General features: G+C 45.6%; 1 protein-coding gene across 1 annotated transcript in view; it reads left to right on the top strand.

Annotated features, from left to right (window-relative positions):
• LOC138742232 (glypican-1-like) overlaps window positions 1–20,292 on the top strand; it is a 191,994-nt gene that overhangs the window by 105,949 nt on the left and 65,753 nt on the right. Inside the window, exon 3 of the mRNA XM_069896344.1 lies at window positions 19,314–19,705. Coding sequence (XP_069752445.1) covers window positions 19,314–19,705 — 392 coding nt within the window. The remainder of the gene's footprint in view (window positions 1–19,313; window positions 19,706–20,292) is intronic.

Raw genomic sequence — 20,292 nt, forward strand, 5'->3', positions numbered from 1 at the left:
GGGAATTGTACTCCCTCCCATATCCACCTTTACCCTCTTACCTGTTGGCACCTCCACCTGCTCCTTCCTCCCTCGCCCCACCACCTTTTTAATTCAGGCATCTGCCTGCATTCTGCTCTCATACTTCAATGAAGGGCTCACAATCAAAACGTTGGCTAGCCATAGCTTCCGATGGACCTGCCGAGTTTCTCCAGCACTTTTGCACATCGCACTTGACCCCGGCATCCACAGCCCTTCCTGTATAACAAGCATTCCCTGTTCTGAGGTTGGAGTAAATCGCAGAAAGGTTCAGGCATGGTTTGAGAAAATGCAAGTTGATATTAGTGGACGCTGTTAAGCAGTTGCATTCAAAAAACTTGTCAGTGCTCTGTTAGACAGGAATGTCTGCAGATGCTGTGATTGTAGCTCTCAGACAAAAATGTTCTAGAAACTCAGCAAATCATGCAGTTTCCTTGTGTAGCAAAGATAAATGTTACCAACGCTTTGGGCCTGAGCCCTTTGTCAAGGTTTATTGACTTCTCTGCCTTTTGTTAGGCATCTTCTCTCTCTCGCTCTCTTGCTGTCTCACTCTCTCGTTCTCTCTCGCTCTAGCTCTCTGTTTCATCATCCCGGTCCTTTCGTTCAACTCTCCACCCCCTTTTCTCTCCAGAGTCCTATCCCCCTATTACTTCCCAACTTCTTTCTCTTCTGACCTCCCACCTGTATCCACCTCTTTATCTGTGGGCCTGTGCTCCTCCCCGCACCATTTTATTCAGACACTTGCTTGCTTTTAGCTTATACCTCGATGTAGGGCTCAGCCCTGAAATGTTATATTTACACATCACGGCACGGTAACAGGCCATTTTGGCCCACGAGTCTGTTCTGCCTGATTACACCAGGTCAACCTACAACCCCCAAAACGTTTGAACGTTGGCTCGATATCTTTGCTACGTAAGGAACCCCGTGTGACCTGCTGTGTTTCTCCATCACTTTTGTGTATTGAAATTCTGGGCGCCTGCTCAAGCCCAGTTCTGTCAGCTGAAAGGAAGTTTGCTTTAAGTTTTACTCAGGCGAGCTGCTACCGTTAGAAAGTTCTGTGCTTACAACAGTGCCCACTTTCTGGCTGAGATCAGAGTGATGGGTGCAAAGGATTGGCGACTCTACTGTACTACAGCCTTGGAGGATAAATGCTCATTTATGCAAGGGGTTAAGTTTTGGAATCCCTTGCCGAAGCAAAACACTGCAGATGTGAATGATCTGAAATAAAGGCACAAAATGCAGTTCAGTCTGGAGACTGGTTCATTAAGTTATAACGATGTCAACTCCACCAATTTGTTTAGTATTGAATGAGGCACAATAGTTTGAGCCTTTTTGTGATGAAGTTGTAATGCTGTGAAAATCTTGCTCAATTTAAAAGATTAGTGTGGCAGTTAGCTCAACACCATTGCAGCGCTGGTGACTGGGGTTCAAATCGGCACTGTCTGTAAGGAGTTTCTTTGTTCTTGCCCTGCCTTGGTGGGTTTCCTCAATTTCCTCCCATGATCCAAAAACGTATGGGGTTAGTACATTAATTGGTCACACGGCATCATAGGTCAGCAGGGCCTGTTTACTGTGCTGTGTCTTTGAATTGAATTTTAAAACCTTAAATAGATTTTGTACACTGCCCTGACGCTTAAGACATACTTCATTTGTCAATTTGCTTAATGCATTTCCTATTCCAGTTCACTGCCTGGAACCTGATCAAAGGGCAGTTCTAGGGGTTGTTTTTTTTAAAATATGGATCCTGGGTGTTGGTTTTGGATGGAGGGGGCATTGGCAAAGTCTGCATTTATCACCCATCCTTTGAGGGGGTGGTCGACTGGCCGTCTTAAACCACTGCAGAGTTTCGACAAGTCGTTGGAAGGAAATTGGATACAATTACAGACCAGACTTGATAAGGATCATAGAATTCTGTTGTAAGGGAAATTAGCGGAATCGATTGGATTTCTGCAATAATCCTGCAGCCTCAAGAACAGTTTAGTTAGAGCTAAATAATATAAACAAAAGTACAAATTCCCAAATATGCACCATGATATTTAAACTGATATTTTCCCCAGTTTACAAATCCAGTAACACAATCATTATCCTGCTGGATGCTGGCTGACATTTAATATGTTTTGCCAAGCAAAACAACCTCTCCACGGAAACACTGAACCTGGGCTTATCGTTTTGCAAATTGTTCGTAAGACCATAAGACTTCAGAGCAGAATTAGGCCATCAGCCCATCGATTTTCACCGACATTCAAATCACAGCTGATGGATCGCTGTGTAGCGCGAATAAAAGCTTTCACAACCAGAGGGAGAACAAATGCTTTTTATTAGCTTATAACTATGGTAGGGTTCCACAGTCGTCTTCAGAAAGGCTCTGGGTTTAGGCAGGAAACCAAAGTTATATGTGGGCAGATGGGATGGAGGCGGAGCCAGCCATCAGCACAATCCCAATTCACTGCACACTGGCACTGTAATAACATTGCGCTCACCATCCCTGGCCCTCATACCCCTTCACCTCCTGCTCAACTCCCTTCTCTCACCCTTTATTCCCACCCCGCTAGCCCTTAGAGAATCTCTACCTCCACCTCCCTCTGTCTTCCCTCTTAACATCCATCTCCTCTCTCTGACCTTCACGACCTGCCAGCTTCACCCTCTGACCTCCCAAATCCTCCATCTCCAATCAGGGAGCTATACCTACCCTCCATTCACTTTTCACCTTTTTTTCTCCTGTTCCCTTCCACCCCTATCCACCCATGACCTCTTGTCTGTGACCCTGTGCCCCATCGACCCCACCTGCCTGCTTTTAGCTCATATCTTGAGGATAGGCTCAGGCCCCAACCGTTGTCTGTTTAACTGGGCTACGTAAAGAATACTGCATGACTTACTTTCTCCAGAATATTTGTGTAAATTACTTTCATGGAGACCTGATCAAATTGAGCAGTAAACACTCGCACCTAATCAATTTAGTGGTGGAGGCGGGTATTCTCACAGTATTTAGTTATCCGGATGAGATTTTGATTCACCAAGTCAAGGAGGCCGAATTGGGAGTATTGTGTGCAGTTTTGGTCACCTAACTACAGGAAAGGTATCAATAAGATAGTGAGAAGGCAGAGAAGATTTTCTAGGTTGTTGCACGGACTTCAGGAACTGAGTTACCAGGAAATGTTAAACAGGTTAAGAAGAATGGGGGGAGATTTGATAGAAGTATTTAAAATGGCGGTGGCAGACCAGTGAGGGGGCTCTACAGACCAATGCATGCGGTAGGCTGCTGGCAATTCAAGGCAACGAACCCACGGGGGCTGTGGGCTGCTGGAGACTGCTATTGGGAGACTCGCGCCAGGCTGGCTCGTAACTGGCTGAAGTACCAGGTATTGGAACCAGGATGCGAAAGGGTGCCAAAGAGTCCCTGACCGCGTTGGAGGTTCAGATCTAGTGCTCGGGTTGCCAGTGGTTTGGACTGGACTCTGTGTGACTGCTGAAGCACTGGAGGCAAATCTACGGACACTCAGTGACTCTGGGGGATCTCTATTTTTCTTCTCTTTTTCTCTGACTGTAAGAGGCGCTACAGGCAGTTTCTGTCAATGGCGAATCTGTCTGCCTTACAGCAGAAAAGAAAAATTTCATGGAATATGACACTGTTTAATTACATGACAATAAATTGAATCGTGAATTTTGAAAATTATGATGGGGATAGACAGAATAAATATAAGTAGATGACATGAGTTAATGGTGAAAGGGGAAAATTTTAGGGGGAACTTCCAGCTAAGATGGTGAATGCGGGCTGAATTTTAACCTTTAAGAAGAGTTTGGACAGGTACAGGGATGGGAGAGGGAATGGAGGGTTTTGGACTGGGTGCAGGTCAGTGGGATGAGGCAGAAAAATGTTCAACACATACTAGAAGGGTTGAAAGGGCAGGTTTCTGTGCTGTGATGATCTATGGTTCTAAAACAATGAATAAAGTTAATGGGATTAGTTCAAGTTTATTGACATGTACACTAATGTCGAGTGAAAAAGTTTGTTCTACATGCTACCCAGCAAGTCAACCTATATGTAGGCGCAAACTCAGTCCAGAGTGCAGAGATTATAGAGGGACATTGGTAGAACAGAGCAAAAGGAACATTATTTTACTTTTATGAGGTTTATGCAGGAGTCTGATAGTGGTGGGAAAGAGGCTCCTTGAATATCATGGTGCGTGATCTCACGCCCTTGAATCTTCTTCCCGACGGGGTTGGGTGGGTCCTCCAACATGTAGGGGCTACTTTACTGAGGCTATAGGAAGTTTAGCTATAGCCATCGGAGGAGACGGGGCAGGGTGTGTGTGTGATGGTCTGAATAGCCTTGGGTAGAGCAGTTCTTTTGTGAAGTATGGATGGTATACTTGATGGCTGGCATGGACATAGTGAGCAAAAGGGTTGATAAAGTCTTGTTCGTCCTGATTATCATTGATGTTCCGGTGTGGTCTCCGCCAACTCTCGATAACTTAAGCCACTGACAATGAATGGTCAGTGGGTGACTTGAGCCACTAACCATAACTTAAGACTGAAATAAAAACAGAACATGCCATTGACATGTCGGGCAGCCTCAGCAGAGAAAGAAACAAGGTGAATGTTTTCAGATCAAAGACCCTTTTTGACGAAGGGTCTTCAATCTGAAATGTTTCCAGAGCTGCAGAGTGCTTCCAGAATTCTCTGCTTTTATTTCAGATTTCTACACCCACAGTGTTTTGATTTTGAGACTGACCTTGGTCCTTCTGAAGGTAAGGAGACTAGACGACTACATCCTTCCCCATAATGGAACTTCCCAATGCTGTATCAGTATGCATCACTAATGACTTGCCATCAATCAGTACCATGTATGACCTTAATGTCCCATTCCTTGTAGCATAGATTTAGTGCAAAGTAACTTCAGTGTCTGTAGTGGTTGCTATAGTGTACAGATTCCCTGTTTGTGATTTCTAATGAGAAACTCCTTTTGGTGCCTGGTGCAGCATTTGCATGAACACCCCTGTTTGTTTTATCCATGTTGTCTGCAATCGACTTCATTGAAGCAGTTCTTCCGAGATACTATTTTTAGCTTAAAGCCACTGGTTGTGATAGGATTGACCATCATGTTTCTGTTCTGAAGCAAAGTTTTGGACATTGCCCTCTGACTGTGGCTGAGTTGGGATGGAATTCCCTGGCACTCGTAGCTGCTCTCTCCATGGAAGTTGTGATACCATATGAACTCAATTGTGGAGTGCTTTGTACAAAACTTCTCTTTAGAACGAGTACCAATCTATCCCTGAAAAATCTATCTTCCCCCTTTCAATCCAGATCCTTGGGAGTAGGCTCTTGAACAATCGCAATTCCCTTTAATTGAATGTGCTGAATTTGTGGTTGTCCATTGCCTCAAAACGGTCATGGGTTACAAGATGGCCAAGTTCTTATCAAAAACGTACCGGGGTGTAGGTTAATAGGATGTGAATTGGGCGGCACAGACTTGGAGGGCCAAATTGGCCTGTTACAGTGCTGTATGAAGTCCGTGAGTTGAGCAGCATCTGTCAGGAAAGAAATGCAGGAGTATCAGAGCTGAGAAGCAACTTCTTTGCATGGGCAGTGAGACCGATGAACAACTGCTTCTGGGGTCCCACCTTCCAGCATGCAAACCGGCTCCCAAAATGGCGACGTGCTTCAGAAAATGCGAGAAATTGACCTGCATCCAACACAGGGTTTTATCTGGGCTGATGGCGTTGCTGATGACATCACTTCCTGTCCATGTGACAGAAGCGGTCACGTATACAAACCCAGCGTGCAAGCCTGAAAGTGTCAGTCTTACACTAGACTCCACAGTTTTTACATCGATTTTCCAGCGAATACATCAACTTGACAACGTGTGCAGCAATTCCACAACGTCTATAGGAGCTCAGTATAGAATAATTCACTACATGCTCACATTAACCATCCAAACTACTATTGATTAAACAATATATTTATACATAAGTATATTTGTTCTGCATATTATCACATATGTGTATGTGTGTAATGACTGGTTGTGTATTTGCACGTTTTATACCGAGGACCAGAGAAGGCTGTTTTGTCGGGTTTTATTTGTCCAATTGGATGATAAATGAACTTGAACTTAACCTGTTACTCTCTGTCAACAGAGTGAATGTGCTGTAATTCTGTGCGCAATCCTGTTTCCTTGCACAATCTCTACATCACCTTCCAAATTCAGGAACAGAATTGACCCAAACATCTTTGCGTAGAATGTGATGGCTTCACGTGCCTTATCGCCCACTTCCAGATTGACAATGAAGATTGCTTTATGTTCTTTTTCTCACCCTCATGCCATTACCACCCTTGTGCCATTACTGCGCTCAAGCCCCTGCACGTTCACCGCATGCAACGAGCTTGCTCCCATTACTACTTAACACAGATCATTTTCTCTTCTTCATAATTATGTGTGCATTGGTCGGCGCTGCTTTAAGAGCGAGCACAGCTGTGCCATAGTAAGAAGCAGCTGCTTGGATGTCATCTTGTCTCCTGATCATGCCCATGGGACCCATGTAAAGTGGACTGCCTCAGCCATGGACAGGAGGTTAAATCTTCAGGGCCCATTTTCTGCCATTCTTTTGCTATTAGCCACAGAATCTGCCAAAGTAGAAGCCTGCTCTTAAAGTCACAGCATTGATGATTATTCTGAATCGTTTCTTCTTTACACATCATACAAGCAGGGGTCAGGCATCTGGCAGTCGAGCTTTCATAAAATCATGGCTGATCTGGTCATGGGCTTAGCTCTACCTTTTCCTCGTAACCCTTAATTCTCCTACCATGCAAAAATCTATCTAACTATGTCTTAAGTGCATTGAATGCGACAGCCTCTTCCTTGGGCAGAGATTTCCACAGATTTACCACTCTCTGGAATAAACAGTTCATCTTCATCTTCTTCTTAAATCTACTCCCCGCACCTCGAGGCTTATGTCCCCAAGTTCTCATCCTATCCTCCAGTGGAGACAACTTTGCTGCCTCTATCTTGTGCGATCCTTTCATGTTATTATATTTTCAAACATTCTTCTAAATGGCAGCGAGAGGAGTCCCAACAAGCATGGACAGAGGTATTCTAATGTCATCAAGGCCAGATCGAGGAAGTTACTGGAGTTCAGGTAAGTTCACTCACATGGCAGAGGAGACGTGAATAAGGATTTTTGACCCATGCATTTAAATCATTAAATAGTTAAAAAGGTAAGAATATTATCCATGCAAAATACAAGTATTTAAACATCCTGGAATTATTTTTTGGTGAAAACTAATTTTCCAAAGCAACTTTATCTGGTACTTCATCTAATGTCACCACGTTCTCTGATCACATGACTTCAAGATAGAATTTAGTTGTTTATTGTCACGTACTCAGTTCATTGAAAAGCTTTGTTTTGTGGTAAACAAGAGCATTGCCTGCAGATGTTGGGGTTAATTGCAATACACCAACGGGCTGGGGAAACTCAGAAGGCCATGGAAGCATCGATAAAGGTTAAACCACGTTTCGGGCCAGGACCCTTTGTCAAGGTACGAGCAAAAACCAGGCAGGCGGGAGGAGAAATGGAGGGTTGCAGGTTGGCACGGGTGGGAGGGAAGGCAAGAAAAGAGTTGAGGTGATGGGGAAGCGGGTAGCTCTGATCGGAGAGAGAATGGAAAAGTGGGGGGGGGGGTGGTGCTGCAAGAAAGGACCTCCTCTTGTATTCCCACTTCCTCCACCTCTCTCTCCACCCTTCCTTCTCTCTCCAATTCTCTCGCTCTACTCTTCTCCAGTTTTTCATCTCCATCTCTCTCTCTCTCTTTCTCTCTCTCTCTCTCTCTCTCTCTCTCTCTCTCTCTCTCTCTCTCTCCTATCACCTTTCTCAACCTCTCCTCCTCTCTCCCTCCATCTCTCCCTATCCATTTCTTTTCACCCCTCCCTCTGCACAGTTCCCTCCTTTTTCCCTTTCTCACCCTCTCAATTCTTTTTTTGGGGGAAAAAGAAATCCCCTCAAATTCTTTTTCTTTCCTTTTTGCTTCCTTCCTTCCCTCTTTTTCTCCCTCTCTCCACCCCTTGACATCTATCTTCCCCCCTTTCTCTCTGCCCCTTCCCCTGTCTCTCCCTCTCACTGCTTTTCTCCCCATGACATTACTCTCCCTCTCTCTCTTTCTCTCCCTCCCTCTCTTACTTCTCTCTCCACCCCTTGGCATCTATCTTCCCCCTTTTCTCTCTGCCCCTTCCCCTGTCTGTTTCTCTCTCACTGCTTTTCTCCCCTTGACATTACTCTCCCTCTCTCTTTCTCTCCCTCCCTCTCTTACTCCTCTCTCCATCCCTTGACATCTATCTTCCTCCCTTTCTCTCTGCCCCTTCCCCTGTCTCTCCCACTCTCACTGCTTTTCTCCCCCTTGACATCTCTCTCTCTCTGTCTCTGTCTCTGTCTCTGTCTCTCTCTCTCTCTCTCTCTCTCTCTCTCTCATATCAAACCAGTGCCCAGGTTTTGTGGAGGTGGGGGGGTGGAATCTGCAATACAATATGATTATTCAGCTCTGCGGATGAGGGCAAGCACTTAGCTATTTGTGTTAAAGCCTGAGGCAGTAACAGCAGCTGTCAGGAGGGGTGGACAGTTTGAAGAGTCAATGTGTGGTCTAATCTCCAGGGTGGATTTTTCCTTCCTTTCTGTAAATTGCAGAATGTGGCCTGGCTCTGCAGCCATTCTGATCCAGGGTTGTGCATGACTCCCATCTGATCCAGGGTTGTGCATGACTCCCATCTGCTCCAGAGAGGTGCATGACTCCCATCTGCTCTTTCAGCACCCACTGGGTCTGGGAGTGGCAGAACCAAGCACAGATGCCCACAACACCTGGCCTAGCAGTGTGATTCCTTCACAGCTGGCCTGGCTGCTCAAAGCCTGCATTGCAAGCTGACCCATCCTTCAGAGATGAGGTCCCTGGGTGATCTGCTCCAACCCCCTTCTTTCATCCTGGGGGAAGAGTCCACTGTTTTGGACCTCGCCACCAGGATTTGAGGAAAATTAGACCACACTTTGAGCACAGTTTAGGTCTAAAAACATACCAAAATGCTGGAGGAACTTAATAGGAGACCACGATATATTGCTGATGTTTCGGCCTGAGCCCTTCTTCATAGAATGAACCAGAAGCAGGAAATCTCAGAATTAAGAAAATGGGAGGAATCCAGACCAACAAAAGGTGTTAATTGGATATAATAAGGAGAGAGGCGAGAATTTATCATGTTTGTGCGAAAGGAGACAGGGAAAAGGGAGAGACACAGAGCTGGGGGAAGGAGACCGGGAAAAAGACAGTAGGGGTTAACAAAAGCCAGAGAAGTCAATATTAATGCCATCCAGTTGGAGGTGAGGTGTTGTTCCTTCAATTTGCAGGTGGTCCCAGTCTGGCAGTGCATGAGACCATGGACAATATACATGTCAGCAAGGGAATGGGCTGGAGAATTGAAATGGGTGGCCCACTGCGGGGTGGGGGGGGGGGGGGGAGCGGATCCAAGCTATTGCGGCGGACAGAGCCAAGGTGCTCAACAAAGTGATCTCCCAGGCTGCGCCCAGTGTCTCCGATGTAGAGGAGACCACAGGAGTAGCACAGGATGCAGTGGATGAGTGCTGTGGATTCACAAGTGATTTGAGGAAGGACGTTTTTTTTAGTATTGATGGAGTGCAGCCAGGGTTCACTACACTGATCTCTGGGATGGCAAGACTGATGGATGAAGAAAGACCAGGGCCATACTCATTCGAATTTTCAAGAACAAAAAGGGGATCTTATCGAAATAGAGAATTCTAACCAGGCTCAATGTTGACACCATGTTCCCGATGTGAGAGAAATCTAGAACGAGGTGGCAGACTAAGGATAAGAGGGAAGCCATTTAGGACTGAGCTGAGGAGATGGCACAGCACAATTGGTGTAGCGGTTAGCCGTACGCTGTTGCCGCACCAGTCATCGGGACCGGAGTTCGAATCCCATGCTGCCTCAAAAGAGTTGGTATGTTCTTCTCTTGCCTGCGTGGGTTTTCCACGGGGGTGCTCCAGTTTCCTCCCACCATTCAAAACGTTCTGGGGTTGTTGGTTAATTTGGTGTAAATTGGGAAGCACAGACACGTGGGCCAAAATGGTCTGCTTGACTAAATTTATTTTTTAAAAAAAGATACATTTAAAACTTTATTATTTTGTTTATTTACAACGCAGTGGAAGCCACTTCTGGTCTTTGGAACCCATGTTGCCCAATTGCACCCAATTAACTAACAACCCCAAACATTTTGGAGAGTGGGGAGAAACTAGAGCATCCATACGAAACTCATGCAGGTCCCATGGAAAACGTATAAACTCCGTACAGACTGCACCAGACTGCAGCCTGAGTGGATGGCACTATAATAGAGTGATCATAAATTCTTCACTCAGAGTTGTGAACTTATGGAACTTCCTACCACAGATAGGTGTTGAGGCCAGTTCACTCGATCTATTCCAAAGGAGGTTGGATGTGGCCATTAAGGCTGAAGGGATTAAAGGAATGTAGAGAGAAAGCAGGAATAGGGAACTAAGGTTGCATGATCAGCCGTGATCGTATTGAATGGTGAGCAGGATCAAAGGGCTGATTGGCCTTCTCCTGCAGCTATTTTCAATGATTCTATAGACATGAACAAAGCCTTGCTGCCTTCAGGAGTGCAGGAATGTTGTGTCAACGGAAAGTTTTAAGAGTGATTAGCGATTTTGAACTGGCAACGACAACCCATCGAACCATACAGCATTGAACAAGGAGTCACACAGAACCGTTGGCTCACTGACTCTGTTGCAACCACTGGCCCATCCCATTTCATTCTCCCCACATTCCCATTGACTCTCTCCCTGATTCCACCACTCGCCTGCACCAGGGAACAGCTTACAGCACCCATTTAGCCTACGCACCCAGATGTGGGGGAAGAATGGGAGCACTTATGGGAAACCATGAAGTCAGAGAGAGAACTTGCAAACTCCACACCTGAGATCATGATCGAATGAGGTTAAAAGTGTGATAGCAAGCGTTCGGTATTGATTAGGCTCCATGGGGCACTGGTGAGACCTCATTTGGAGAATTGTGTGCAGTTTGGAGCCCCTTAGAAGGGATGTAATGATGTTGGGAGAGATTACAGAGAAGATTTACCAGGATGGTTCCTGGAATGCAAGGGCTAACATACGAGGAATGTTTAGCAGCTCTTGAGCTGTGTTCATTGGAGTATAAAAGAATGAGAAGGGATCTCGTTGAGACATATCGAATGCTGAAAGGATTGGACAGATTAGATATGAATAAGATGATTCCTTTGGTGGGTGAATCCAGGACAAGAGGGCGCAGTAGAATTAGAAGATACCCATTTAAAACAGAGAGGAGGAGAAATTTCTTTAGCCAGAGGGTTGTGGATCCCCTCTATGGTGGCCCGATCATTGGGGGAGTTTAAAGAGGAGATTGATCGGTTTCTAATTAGTCAGGCTATCAAGGGATATGGGGAAAAGGCCAGAACTTGGAAAGAGATGCGAGAGCGGTTTAGCTCAGGGTGGAGTTGCAGAGCAGATTCAATGGGCCAAATGATCCTTTATCTTGTGAACTTGTGAAGGTGTGTTTGTATTACGGTGAAGAGCAAGGCCGGCAAGCTTTAGGAACCCTGGTAGATGAGGGATGTTGAGGCTCTGGTCTGGATTCAAGCAGAAAATGAGACCAAGAGGATTGTGGGCCAGGGCAGCTGATGTTTTATATATGGACATTAGCAAGGCCTATGACAAGGTGAGCTGACCCGGTTTTGATGGAAGGTTGCTTTTCTGACTGGAGGCCAGCGATCACTACTGGGTAGACTGCTGTTTGTTTTCTGTATTAATGATCTGGAAGGCAAAATGGTTAAGATAATGAGTAAGTTTGCAGCTGACACCAAAGTTGGTAGTGTAATGAATAGTGAGGAAAGATAAGTTAACAATAGGATCTAGATCAGTTGGAAAGGTGAGGCCTCAAATGGAATTTAACTCTCGCCCTTGAAGTGTCGCACGTTAGTAAGTGGGTAGGAGTTTTGTGGCTCCAGAGAGTATTATAGAAGAGAGAGGTCCAGGAGTGCAGGCACATTGTTCCCTGTAAGTATAACACATTGAAAAGGTGGTAAAGTAGGTGCTTAATACATTTGCGTACTGAGAACAAAAGCTGGGAGCTTGTAAAGGTGTTGGTGAGCCCACATTTGGAGTACCGTGATCTCCCAGGTCTTGGAAGGATATCAATAAGTTAGAAGGGGTGCAGAGGAGATTTGCCAGGATGTTGCTGGGACGGGAGAGGTTGGATTATAGTGAAAGGTGAGATGGGCTGAATCTTTATTCTCTGGTGTATAAAAAGTTGAGAGGTGACCTCATAGAGGGATATATAGTCATGGTGAGTTCTCACTGTCTTTTTCCCCAGGGTAGATGATTCTAGAACTAGATGGCATAGGTTTAAGGCGAGAGGGGAAAGAGTTAGGAGGGATCTGATTGACAAATTTATCCACTTTGTGGGTGGTCCAACGAGGTGCCCGAGGAAACCGTGGCAGTGGGTACAATTGTGACATTCATATATCATTTGTGTATCATTCCGATACATGGATCGGAAATGTTGAGAGGGAGACGGACCAAAATGCAGGTGAATTGGACTAACTTAGAATGCGAATTTGGCTAGAAGGGACGAATTGAGCTGAAGGGCCTGCTCCGTGCGGTAGAACCAGAGGAGTCTGTTTGATGGGCAGCATGGACTTGCTGGGCCAACGGGGTTGTTTCCGTGCTGTGTCATTCTTTGGCTCACCCCATCCACAAGCAGCCTTGGAGTTGAGCCCAGCTGCCTTCCCGCGTGTAAAGAGTGACCACTCTAATATGTGTTCACTGTGATTAGAATCTTTGGCATGCCGAACCCGAGAGAAAATTAGTCAGCAGGTGTCTATAATAAATTGGCGAAGGAACAATTGCTGCATTCACATCAGCAAAAAGACAAGAGTCCCAGCTATTTCATATATTTTGGTAACACTCCAAATTGATATAATCCACCAGCTAAAAATAAAAGCAATGACCAAAACTTTGGCCCAACTGTTGTGATCACCAGCCATGTGTCCATTCCTGGAACACATGTCCATCAAGATCAGGTCTTTCCACATCCTGCCCAGGGTTCAGCAGCTGAAGCGAGGGCGACGGCTCACACATAATTGAGGGATGAATCCTACCTTGTGGCTAAGCATCTACCACACAAAAGGGAAGCAGTGCTGAGCAGCGCTGTGCAGGGAATTTCCACAGGTCTATGGATAGGAAAGATTTGGAGAGATATGGGCCAAAAGGACAAGCTCAGATGGACAGCCTGGTCTGTGTGGACAGATTGGGCGAAGGACCTTTTTCTGTGCTGTACGGCTGGGTGTGTTTGCAAGCAGTGCTTTCTGCTGTATGCATTACCGGGGTAGCCAATGCAGGGGAGCCATCTGCATCAATTGTGAATGCTGCTCCCTTCTCCTTTTAAGACCTTCCTTGCTACACAAACCAAGCCTCTCTGAGAGGGTGCTGCCTGAACTACCTCTTTGTGGCAAGTGGCAGCGAAGGGGATTTAAAGGCCATGTGTGTTGGGAGAAAATGCTGGAGTAGGGTAAGAAGGAGAGGGGGAGAGGACTGATGGCATAGCTCTGCTGGAAGCCAGTGTAAACCTAATGGGCCAAACAGCTGGCTCCTGGATTGTCCTAAATGTTCGAAAACTGTAGATGGATTTGTGTTAAATTATTTTGGGGTGGCACTGTGAGCACAAAGCTAGAAGTAGAGATCGGGACCAGGGTTCAAATCCCGCACTGTCTGTGAGGAGATAGAGCGTTCAATATCTGAATCAATTTATTGTCATGAACAAGACGTGAAATTTGGGGTTTTGCAGCGGCGTCACAGCGCAAACATTCATATTATAATCATCTCACAACATTGCTATAAAAATATAATAATAATAATGCACGAAAAGTAAGGCCGTGTCTTTGGTTCATTGATCATTCAGAAAACTGATGGCAGCGGGGAAGAAGCTGTCCTTGTGTTGCTGAGTGCTCGCCTTTATGCTCCAGTAGCTTTTTCCCGATGGTAACAGAGTGAAGAGGCCATGGCCTGGGTGGTGGGAGTCTTTGAGGGTAGAGGCTGCTTTTGTTAAGACACCGCCTCATGTAGATGTCCTTGATGGAGTGAAGTTTGATGCCTGTGATGTCGCAGGCCGAGTTAACAACCCTCTGGAGTCTATTCTTGTCCTGAGAGTTGGTGCTTCCATACCAGGCAGTGATGCAACCAACCAGAATGCTCTCCACAGTACACCTGTCGAAGTTGACGAGAGTCTTCGGTGACCTACCAGATCCCCTCAGACCTCTCACAAAGTACAGCCGGTGGTTAGCCTTTTTGTGATTGCATCCACGTGGAGGCTTCAGGACAGATCCTTGGAGAGGTTGACATGCAGAAATTTGAAGTTGTTGACCCTCTCCACTACTGAGGTCTTGATGATGACTGTGTCGCATTCCCCTGACTTCCTCCTGAAGTCCACAATCATCTTCTTGGTTATGTTAACGTTGAGCACAAGATTGTTGTCGTGACACCATTCAACGAGCTGATCTATCTCCCTCTTGTACGCTTCCTCATTACTGTTTGTAATTCTGCCGACAACTGTGGTGTCATCAGCAAAATTGCAGATAGCACTGGAATTGTGGTCACACAGTTGTGGATGTATAATGAGTAGACCAGTGGGCTAAGCACGCATCCTTGGGGTGCGCCTGTGTTGACGATCAGTGAGAAGGAGACGTTTCTTCCAATGAGTAAGTCAAGGAGTGGGGTACAGAAGCCAAGAGTTTGTAACTTATTAAGCAGCACTGAGGGAATAATGGTATTAAGGGCCAAACTGTAGTCGCTGAAAAGCAACCGTATATATGAGTTGCTGTTTCGAGGTGACCCAGAACTGAGTGGAGGGCCAGCAGTATTGCATCTGCTGTAGAGCGATTGTGACGATAGCGAATTGCAGCAGCTCCAAGATCTTTGCTTAGTTATGTATTAATTCTGGCCATGACCAGCCTCTCAAAGCATTTCATCACAGTAGAAGTTCTCCCCGCCTCTACGTGGGTTTTCCCCAGGGGCTCCTGTTTCCTCCCACCATTCAAAACAGAGTGGGGTTGTAGGTTAGTTGCGTGTAATTGGGTGGCACGGGCTCCTGGGCCAAAAGGGCCTGTCTCCGTGCTGTAGGTCTAAATTAAAACATTTTTTTTTTTTTTTAATTCTCTGATTCTATTTAGTGGAGACTGTTGTAAATACATAACACAAGAAATCGGAGCAGGTGTCCGACATCTAGCCTGTCGAGCCTGCTTCACCATTCAGTAAGATCATGGTTGATCTGGCCATGGGCTAGTTACACCCACCTGCCTTTTTTCTCATAACCCTTAATTCCCCTAATGTGCAACAATCTTCCTTACTGTGTCTTCGATATACAAAATGAAGTTGGCTCAACTGCCTCATGGGGCAGAGAATTGCACAGATTCACTACTTTCTGTCCGTCATAAATCTACTCCCCCAAATCTTGAGGCTATGTCTCCAAATTCCAGTCTCACCTACCAGTAGAAACAACTTACCGTTTCTATCCCTTTCATATTTTTATATCTCTCTGACCTCCATCCACTCTTCTGAATTTCATTGATTACAATACCAGGCATTTCAATCTCTCCTCATTGGCCAACCCTCTCGCCTCCAGAATCAAAGTGGTGAACCACCTCCTCCACCAGCATAAACACAATGCCAGAGAAACTCAGCAGGTCTGTGTTCTTTCTGTAGTAAAAATAAGGATATATAACCAATGTTTCGGGCTTGAGCCCTTCTTTAAGGTATGAAAAGATGTAGGCAGGCGCCCAACCAAAATGGTGGGGAAGGGGCAGAAGGGGGAGGAGCACGGTCCCAAAGGCAGGAGGTGGAGAAGGGAGAGGGGGCAGAAAGAAAACTGGGGGTGTGGAGATTGCTCTGTGAATGGGGAGGGAAGTGGTGGAGAGCAGAGGATGGAGGGAAAGGGAAAGGAGGGTTAGGCTTGCCACAACCAGAGAAGTCGATATTAATGCCACCCAGTTAAGTGTTGCTCTTTCAACTTAGAATGGTCTTGGTGGGATAGTACATGAGGACATGGGCAGACTGGTCCCACCAAGACTACCCATAATTTGGAGGAGAAACACTTAATTTTCTGTCTGGGCACTCTCCAACTGGATGGCATTAACATTGACTTCTCCAGTTGTGCCTAACCTACTCCCTGTTCTTCCTCCCTTCCCTCTCCCTTCTATCCTCCGGCTCTCCACCACTCCCCTCTCCATTCACAGATCCATCCCTCCTCCCCCTGCTTGCTGCTGTGCCCTCCCTCCCTTCTCCACCTATTACCTCCTGCCTTTGGGACTGTGTTTCTTCCTCTGCCCCCCTCCACCACCATTTTGTTTGGGCACCTGCCTATATATTTTCATACCTTGATGAAGGGATCAAGCCCGAAACATTGGTTCTGTATCCTTATATTTGCTATATCAAGGACACTGTTTGACCTGCTGAGTTTTTCCAGCAAATGTGTTTTTACTTCAAGTCTGCAGACTTTCATGTTTTACCTTCAAAACCAATATATCTTTTCTCAAATGAGATCAGAACTTCCCTGCTCTTGAATTCAATCCTCTAAAAATGAATGCCAACAGCTTTTTGCCTTCTTGCATACACAAACCAACCTTTTGCAATTCATGCACTACCTCTCCCAAGTCCCTCTGCACAACAGCATGCTGCAATCTTTCACTATTCGAATACTAATTCAATCTTCTCTTGTATCATCCAGAGTGGAGGAGCTCACATTTGTCAACATTGTCTGCCAGACCCATGCCCATTCATTTAACCTATCTCTACCTCTCTGCAAACTCTCCGCATCCTCTCCACAGCGTGTTCAATTACGTGGATAGCCTGCGCCCATTCCCCTTTTCCAAATCCATGGAGAGAAATGGTCAGTCACATTTCAGGCTGGAATCCCATATCATGACTTTAGGTGGGAAAGGGAGGTATCAGGAATAAAAGGGAGGGGTGAAAGGCTCATAGTTATGGCCCTCCACACCACACTTTAAAAGATGGTCTCAACGGGGGTCATGTCCCAAAGGATCCACTTATCGCTCTGCATGCTGCCTGACCCATTGATATCTCCAACCTGTCTCTTCTTTTCTCCAGATTCCAGCACCAAATGTTCTTGTATTAACAATAGGATTGGTCTGAGCTGGCAGAGGAAACAGAAGAGACATATCAAATCTAGTTTTCACTCTTGCCTGTTCTACTGCAATGCTCGCTAGTGTGCAACAATGCTAAATGGGAATAGCATGAGCCTTGGCCTGTAATGGCCTTGGGAGAATCATGGAATACTCAAACATAAGGAAATTGCCAGGAAAGTGGCTACTTAAACAACGTACTCCACTGCTCAAATGTTAAAGTGATGAATTTTAGTGTTGTTTGAAGAGAAAATGGACCAAAAAGCTTTTGCATACGGACCACTATTTAATCAGTTGCTGAGTAGAATCGATTGGAAGCCTCCCTGTGCTCTGTTATCCCTGGCCTTAACGAGTCAAGCTGAAAGAAGTAGAAATTAAATAGCTTGCATTTCGTTGAATTTTACAAAGCTCCCTTTATAAAAACAAAATTGCAGCAACCTGCCACACACTTAATCAAAGAAAGAAAGATTGCGGTTGTAAAAGGCAACCGTGTCTCATTAGCAACTGATAAAAAGCTGCTGCCCTGGGTTTCAACTCAATTTGCAAAGATGCTGAGCTCTTCAGGCATTGGTTCAAACATGCAAGGAGTGTTCCACCTATTTCCAAAGGGCCTGTGCAGGTCAGTGTTACCGTACCTTCTATTACAAGGGGAAGGTATGAGATTTGCCCAGAGACAGTCTCTGGATACCAACACAGCTACATTTTTTGAAATGAATTGTTTTGCATGCTATCCAGGCAAGTCAACCCCTAGTTAAGTTCAGCAGACTGCAGTGTTACAGTAAATCAAGAATACAGGGTAGAGTTTTACAAAGATCAAGTGCAAGGTACTGAGAAAAGTACAGTTAAAAATGTGCACGGGCATCATCTTTCACCAGCCACAGGTCCATTTAAGAATCTGATGACAGCAGGAAAGAAACTGACCTTGAATCTGGAGGTTCATGTGTGCAAGCCCATGTTTCTTATGCCTGACAGAAAGGGGGAGAACAGAGTGTGACTGGAGTCTGCAGACTTGAAGTAAAAACACATTTTAGTCTGAGAACAGCTTTTCTGAGGCGGTGGCAAGTGCAGACGGAGTTGATTATGGTTGAGATTGATTAGCGTGATGGCCTGAGATGCTTTCTCATCCAACTACCAGAATGGTGCAGCCAGCAGAACTGCCCCAGAGATCTGGATCCAATCCTGACCTCAGGCACTGCCTGGCTGGAATTTGTTTGTTCTCTCGTGACCGCGTGGTTTCCCTCCCCAGGTGCCTCATTTTCCTCTCATCTCCCATAAGGGCATCCAGGTGGGAAGGTGAACTGACCTGTGTGTAGTAGTTAAATAAAAAACAGTAGTTGATGTGAGAATGAATGCATTCCAGGAAATAATTTGGAGCATAGGATGAAAAGCATTAATGTACAAGCTAGAATAAACTGTGCCACAGGAAATGTGGGCTGGTGAGTTTTAAAGGGAGAGTGTGAATGAGGATCCAGTAAGTTTGAAAGATATATGGGGATAGGGTCTCAATAGGAAGCAAGCCCTCAGTGGGTTTAATAGGATTGTAGGAATGGCTCTGGTAAGATGCAAGACATTGGAGTGAATTGGGCCATTTGGCCCATTCCATCAGTGTATGATTTACTATCCCTTTCCACCTCGTGCCTTCTCCCCGTAATTCTTGGCTCCCTTCCTAATTGAGAACCTATCTACAGTATCTCCGTCTTAAATATACCCAATGATTTGGCCACAGTCATCTGTAGAAATTAATTCCACAGGTTCACCACCCTCTGGGGAAAGAAATTCCTCCTCCTCTATGTTCAAAAGGAACTTTTTTGTATTCTGAGGCTGTTCTCTCTGGTCTAAGACTCCCCCACATCCTCACCATGGCCACAAGTTCAAAGAGAGCATGGAAACCAGGGCCCTCGCGATTTAAATGAAGCTTGGGAAATGGCCCCTGCTCAGCCAGATGCTGAACCATGAGGAATTCCCCACAGCAATCCTGGCTAGGAAATGTGGGTGGATTGTGCTAAGGAGGACAAGAATGTTGGGCACAGTGAGTGACTATTGGCTTTCTCATCCACAGATTACTTCCAAGAATTGCTGGACCAATCGGAAAAGAACCTTCACAGGAGGTTCACACACATGTACGGACTGCATTACTTTGAGAATAGCAAGATCTTCAAGGACCTGTTCAACGACCTGCGCCGTTACTACAAGGGTGCCAACATCAACCTGGAGGAGGTGCTGAATGAGTTCTGGTCGAGACTGATGGAGCGCCAATTCAAGCATCAGAACCCACACTATCAAATCAGCGATGACTACCTGGAGTGTATGATTAAGCACGCAGAGCCCATGAGGCCCTTTGGTGAAGTGCCTCGCTTCTTCAAGATACGGCTTACCCGTGTCTTCATTGCCGCTCGCTCCTTTGTCCGGGGACTCAGCATCAGCACAGATGTTGTGAGGAAAGTCTCTCAGGTAGGTGCTGAGATCTCAGCCAAGTTCAATTGCTTTTCTTTCCTTAATCCTCAGGGTCACAGAGTAGCTCAGCTATCCTCACCTTTAGAAACCATTTAATTTACAGGTGCTCCTCAACTTACGTTCTGGCAAACTCATGGTAAGTCGAAAAAAAATTAAGTCAAGAAAGAATGCCGCACCTAGCATTTTTTTATAATTAAATTTTGAATATCTTTATTCCATACTGAAAAATATCACTAACATACACAGCTGAAAACACACTGGGAATGAAGAGTGCTGTACGATACCCTCTCGCGATGCTGCCATCACCCAGCATCACAAGAGAATGGCGTGCTGCATATCGCAAGCGCGGAAACAGATTGGAATTCAAAATTGAAAGTATGGATACAAACCAGCATAATTTCAAAAAATCGTAAGTCAGGCCATCGTATGTAAAGGTAAAGGTTCCATTATTGTCATGTAATACTACATTTAGAATGTAACATACATGAAATTCTTTAGGTTTTGACTAGGCAGACAGAGAATCGCAACTTTGCCCAGCACCCTTCACAGAAACCTGCAGGACCTGGTGTTCCCTCCAAGTACTG

The sequence above is a fragment of the Narcine bancroftii genome, chromosome 9 (assembly GCF_036971445.1).
Source record: "Narcine bancroftii isolate sNarBan1 chromosome 9, sNarBan1.hap1, whole genome shotgun sequence".
Taxonomy (NCBI): domain Eukaryota; kingdom Metazoa; phylum Chordata; class Chondrichthyes; order Torpediniformes; family Narcinidae; genus Narcine; species Narcine bancroftii.